General features: G+C 64.3%; 1 protein-coding gene across 1 annotated transcript; it reads left to right on the forward strand.

The window, feature by feature from the left end:
• Nucleotides 1-3,536: 3,536 nt before the first annotated feature.
• TLX3 (T cell leukemia homeobox 3) lies at nucleotides 3,537-5,377 on the forward strand. The gene is made up of 3 exons (XM_050312078.1): nucleotides 3,537-3,987; nucleotides 4,371-4,614; nucleotides 5,167-5,377. Exons 1-3 carry the CDS (start codon nucleotides 3,537-3,539, stop codon nucleotides 5,375-5,377), a joined length of 906 nt encoding a protein of 301 aa, XP_050168035.1.
• The last annotated feature ends 560 nt before the right edge of the window (nucleotides 5,378-5,937 follow it).

Raw genomic sequence — 5,937 nt, forward strand, 5'->3', positions numbered from 1 at the left:
TGTTTTGAGCCCAGAGACGTTCCCGAGGCTGAGGAGTGTGTGTGTGCACCACAACCAAACCTGGTGACTGTGACAGGCTGCAGCACATCCCCCTCCACATCCCCTCCACGGCAGCCAGGCCTGGCAGAAACTCTGGGTTTCAGGGATAAGTGAGACAGATGCTGCATCTCTGTCCCCTGTGACTCCCACTGACAAACTGGATGGGAGACTCTTCTGCCCAGTGGTGCCAGGGAGGTGGTCACTCCTCTTACACAACACTAGTTAATTTTTTTCCCCTGCTTAACTATGTCCTTCACAGGTGGCTGGAGCAGGGCTCTCTGGCCCCAGTCAGTCCCAGTGGCTCAGCCATGCTCCCTGACAGGCCAAAGGAGCCATGCCCCAGCCTGGCAGTGGGGCTGCACAGAGCTTCTCCCTGCCAGCACCACGGGCTTGGCACCACATCTCAGTTAACGTTTGTACAATATGCAGAGTTTTAAAGGAATGACAATGCCCCCTCTCGCTCCACAGCAGCCTTCCCACACGTTCCCAGAAGCCTCCATTCCCAGCCTCCTCCTGCCTGCCTGGCTCAGGGACCCGTCCTGCGAGTGCTGCAGCTGCTCGGCCCCCTGTGCTGGGCCAGAGGCACCTGCAGCCCGTGATCAGGTGGCACTCACGGGCCACCCCCTCTCCTGGCGTGCTGTGCCACACTGCCCTGCAAAGGCCACGCTGTGCTGTGCCATTCCTGCCACTCCATGCAAAGGCAATGCCATACCGTGCCATGCCGTGCCGTGCCAGGCCCAGGCTATGCTATGCCACACTTTGCTATGCACGTCTGGGGCCTGGCCAGAGCCCGGCTGGGTATGGGGTTCCTTACACTCAGCTGCACCCCTGCGGTGGGGAGCTGTGCCTCTCCCTGCCCGGTGGGGTCAGCCCCGGGCTGGGTCCGGCTCCCCGATGGCACAGAGCGGCCGAGGTTTGGGCGGGCACGCCCATCTCCGCACCACAGTCACCCCGCGGCCCCGGCCCTGCTGGGGGCCGCAGCACCGCGCCGTGCCGGAAGGATGCGGGGATGCAGCTCCGGCCCAGGGCGCGCCGTCGGGGCCGCAGATCCGCTCGCTGCGGGCGGGGGCCGGGAGGGAGGGAGCGGAACCCCTCAAGGAGCCAGGGACCGCGGCGTTTGGCAAAGCGCAAGCGGATTTTGGGTCAGAAACGGTGCCGTGCGGGGCTCTGCGCGGGGCTCTGCAAGCCCCCAGCCCGCGGAGGGGCGAGGAAGACGGGACGAGGCGACTGCGAGAGAGCTGCATTTAAGGATACCATACGTCCGGGGTTATTAATTATAAAACATAATTAAAGTAAAACTGCAGAACGTCAACATATTAAATTTAAAAGCTAATATTAAAATAGCGTTAATATTTAATAAGGTAGCTGAGCGTTACAGAGCTGTACGCTGATACTCTATATTTAACTGTGTAAAACCAGGAGAGTTTTCCCAAAGAAAAATGTATTGTTTAGCTGATTATCAAAGACTCTGTGATATATTATCCATTTCACAAAAATAATATAGATATCTTTTTAAATATAGTAATAAAAACATACTAGCGCCTTTTAAATATACTATTACTTACCACCCCTTTTCATATTGTACTATCACAGACACTTTGGAATTGGTTTAAAAGCACATCATTCATTATTCAAAGCTCATCTTTGCATATTATTCCAGCTCAAGTCTGCCAGGCTCCCTGTGAAATCGTTCACAAAATTGATAACAGCAGACACACACGCAATAAAAAGATCGCCTTGGGCAGCCCGAGCTCCCATTATGCAGATCGAGCTGCAATTTTCTCTAACAAAGCCTGCCCTGATCCAGGACTGGGTGGCACTTTATTTTTTTCTTTATTTATTTAGCCTCCACGGATTGCCTTTTTTTTTTTTTTTTTTTTTTTTTTACCTTTTTTCCCCGCTCCTTTTCCCCTCTATCCCCTCCCGCCCGCCCCGCCGGGCCGTCCGGAGCGGAGCCCCGAGGGCCGGGCACCCGCGGCCGCTCCACTGGGGCTGTGCGGCCCCGCACCAGCTTGCGGGATCGCCTCAATCCGATTAGCTCCGCTCCGGGGAGCGGCGGCTCCGCTCGCACCGAGCGGGGACAATCCGATTAGGCTGCCCGGGGCCGGGGGTGGCAGCGGGTGGTTCCCCCGGGGGGCTGGGCGTTTAATAGCCGTGTTAATGACCGCCGGGCGGGGCGGGGCTCGTGTCCGTCGATGCCGGGGGCCGGGGAAGGCTCCTCGACGGCCGCGGGCAGGGACGCGCCTTCGCCGCTCCCCGGGAAACTCCCGCGGCAGTTTCGCTGCGGCCGCCGGGCCCCCGTTGGGGGCGGCGCCGGGTCGGACCCCGAGCCCCGTGCGGGGCAGGGGCAGCGGGGGGGGGCACGGAAAAAGAACCCCCGACCCCGCTTCTGCCGCAGGGAGCGCGGCCCGCAGGTGCCACCAGCCGCGGGCGGGCTCCAAGCAGTGCCCGGCAGGTCGGTCCCGCTCGCTGCCGCTGAAACGATTCGGAGCGTTGCGGTAATTGAATCCTAAGGTTTAAAAACTAATCAAGTCCTTCCTGTCACCGCTCCGGCATCCCGGGCTCGCCCTGCCAGGTGCTGATCAAATGCCATTACATTCTATTAACAGGGAAATTCTATTCCCTGTTTTCATTTCCCTTTATAAGAGGGAACTAAGTAAATGCACTGAGCGTTATTTAATTGTTAACGCCTTGAGTCCCGTTCGGCCGTCAGGGACCGGATACAAACGCGCTCAGAGGCCGCGCCGGGCTCCACAAATTCAGCCCAAACGGAATCTATCCCTGCACAGCCCCGGGCGACCCCCGGCCCGGCCGCAGGCACCGCCTCGTCCCGCCGCTCCGCGCTGCCGTTGGGGCGGGAGCCCGGCGTGGCCTGGCGGGCCTGGGCAGCCGCGGGGCGCCGGGACCGAGCCCCGCTTCGCAGGGTCGCCTCGGGCGGACAGCGCGGAGCGGACCGTCGAGGGGTCGCGGCTCCGTCGGGCCGGGGCTGAGCCGGGCGCGCCGGGCAGTGCGGGGCCGTCGGGCGGGGCGGGGCCGTGGTCCGCGCGGCGCGGGGCGGTGCGCGGTACGGGGCCGTGGTGGGTGCAGGGTGGGGCGGTGCGCGGCGCAGGGCCGGCCCGGGGCGGCGGTCGGTGCGGTGCGGGGCCGTGGGCGGTGCGGGGCCGTGGGCGGTGCGGGGCGGTCGCGGTGCCCCCGCGACGTGCGGCCCGTCCCGATCCCCACGCGGGGCCATTGTCCGCGCGCGCTGTGATGTCACGGCGCCCCCGCGCCCGCGCGCGCGGCCGGTGCGGGGCGGCGGCAGCCAATGGGCGCGCGGGGGCGGGCGGGCGGCCAATGGCGGCGGCGGGGGCGCACGCGGCGCGGGGCGCGCGGCGGGCGCGGGCGGGGACGGGGGCTGCGCGCGCGCCCGCGCGCTCCGCAAAGTTTGGTGTCGCGGCGGGTCCGGGGCCGCGAGCGCAGCGCGAGCGGCGGCGCCTCCAGAGCGGGCACGGCCGAGGATGGACCCGCCGAGGATGGACCCGCCGGGGCCCGCGCAGGGCCAGCACCAGCACGAGCCCATCAGCTTCGGCATCGACCAGATCCTCAACAGCCCCGAGCAGGACAGCGCTCCCCCACCGCCGCCGCCGCCGCCGCCGCCGCCCCCGCGGGGCCCCGACGGCGCGACCTTCCTGGGCGGCCCCGGCGGCCGCGGCGGCGCGCCCTACCCGGCCCTGCCGGCCCCCTTCCCGGCCATCGCCGCGCCCTTCGAGGACTCGGGATCGTACAGTGTGAACCTCAGCCTGGCGCCGGCCGGCGTGATCCGGGTGCCGGCGCACAGGCCCATCCCCGGGGCCGTGCCGCCGCCCATCTCCAGCGCCATCCCGACCATGCCCGCCGTGCCCAGTCTGGGCAGCCTCAACTTCCCCTGGATGGAGAGCAGCAGGCGCTTCGTCAAGGACAGGTTCACAGGTAAGGCGCTGGGGCGGAGCGGGCGAGCCGGCTCCCAACAAGCAACGAAAGGGCCTATAAAAAATGTAAAACGAAATAATTATAGTAATGCGAATAAGAATAAAAGCAAAGGCGGCCACTGGATGCTTCCCTCCCCCGCGCTCGCAGCGAGCCGAAAAATCGCTTTCCGCACGGCGTGGATAGCGCGGGGCGCCCCGGGGGGCGGCCGGGCCCCGTTAGCCTCCGCAGCCTTTCGACGAGAGGTGGAAGCGGGACGCCGGGGAGCCGAGGTCCCTCCGAGGGCCGGCGGGGCGCGGGCGGCCGGCGGGCAGAGCGGCGGCCCCGGGGGGGCGGCCGGCACCGTGCGGGCGCGGGGCTGACCCCTGTGCTTCCCACCCGGGCAGCGGCGGCGGCGCTGACGCCCTTCACGGTGACCCGGCGGATCGGGCATCCCTACCAGAACCGGACTCCGCCGAAGCGCAAGAAGCCGCGGACATCCTTCTCCCGGGTGCAGATCTGCGAGCTGGAGAAGCGCTTCCATCGGCAGAAGTACCTGGCCTCGGCCGAGCGCGCTGCCCTCGCCAAGTCCCTCAAGATGACGGACGCCCAGGTGAAGACCTGGTTCCAGAACCGGCGCACCAAGTGGCGGTGAGTCCCGCGCCCCCGGAGCCGCCCCGTTCCCCGCCCGCCGCCCCGCGAGCCCCGCTCCGGCCGGGATCGCCCCCGGAGCCGGCTCCCGGCAGCCGAACGGTTGGGGGTAAATTTTTGTTATCGTAATACCGTAATTATTATTGTTACTATCTTTATATTTTTCTTTTTCATAGTCCCCCATTCGGAAAACGGGGGATTATTCGTAAAAAAAAACCGAGGGATTATTCGAAAAAACGGGGAATTGTTCGAAGAAACGGGGAAATAATTCGGGGGAAAAAAAAAAAAAACAACGGGGGAATGTTGGGAGAAAACGGGGGAATATTTGGAAACGGTATTGCTGTGAAACACCGGGTTTCCAGGAGCTTCCCGCCTCCCGGAGTCGCTCCGCTGGCGGTCGAGCGGCGGCCGCCCGCCCGGTGTGCCCGGCCCCGGTAGGACGCGGCCCCGCTGCCCGCGGGGGATGCGCCGGCCGCCCTGCCTGGGTCCCGCGGCCCCGGGCCCGTCGCTCCCCGCGGGGTCCGGGCGCGGGCTGAGCGTGTCCCCCGGCAGGCGGCAGACGGCGGAGGAGCGGGAGGCCGAGCGGCAGCAGGCGAGCCGGCTGATGCTGCAGCTGCAGCACGACGCCTTCCAGAAGTCGCTGAACGAGTCGATCCAGCCCGACCCGCTGTGTCTGCACAACTCGTCGCTGTTCGCGCTGCAGAACCTGCAGCCCTGGGAGGAGGAGAGCGCCAAGATCCCCCCGGTCACCTCTCTCGTCTGAGCCCGGCAGCCCGGGCACGCAGCGGACTGGCCCGCGGAGCGCGGCCGGCAGCTCCCCCTGCCCCGGGGCCGCGGTTCCCCCCGTCGGGGCAGGGGGCGGGGGCGGCGAGCGGCGCCCACGGGGCTGGGACTGGGACCGACCGGAGCCGGGGCCGGAGCCGCTTCCCCGAGGCCGGCGCGGAGCGGAGCCGCTTGTATATTTGTGTCGATGTTCCACTAGGAAGGGAAATATGTCACTTTTTGTAAGAAGTGTTAATACTTTAATTTATTTATGCATCGAGATTTTGGGCACTACTAATATGGAATTATATAAAACCTCGATTATTTATATCGAAATCTGAACATAGGTATTTTGTGTTGGCTTTGGAACAAAAGGCTATTTTTTTTTCCTGTTCTGAGGATAGTGTAAAGAAAAAAATACCTCCCTATCACTTAGCGGAGGGGACTCGATGGAGCCGGTGATGACTCATTAGCTTAGGAAACCCTATTAAACTGAAAAACGGTAGCTCCCATCTGTCCCAGGTGAAGTTAATGTCAGCTGTAATTTATTCACCGTAGTAA

This window comes from Myiozetetes cayanensis, unplaced genomic scaffold, assembly GCF_022539395.1.
Source record: "Myiozetetes cayanensis isolate MyiCay16 unplaced genomic scaffold, myiCay2020 scf17, whole genome shotgun sequence".
Taxonomy (NCBI): Eukaryota; Metazoa; Chordata; class Aves; order Passeriformes; family Tyrannidae; genus Myiozetetes; species Myiozetetes cayanensis.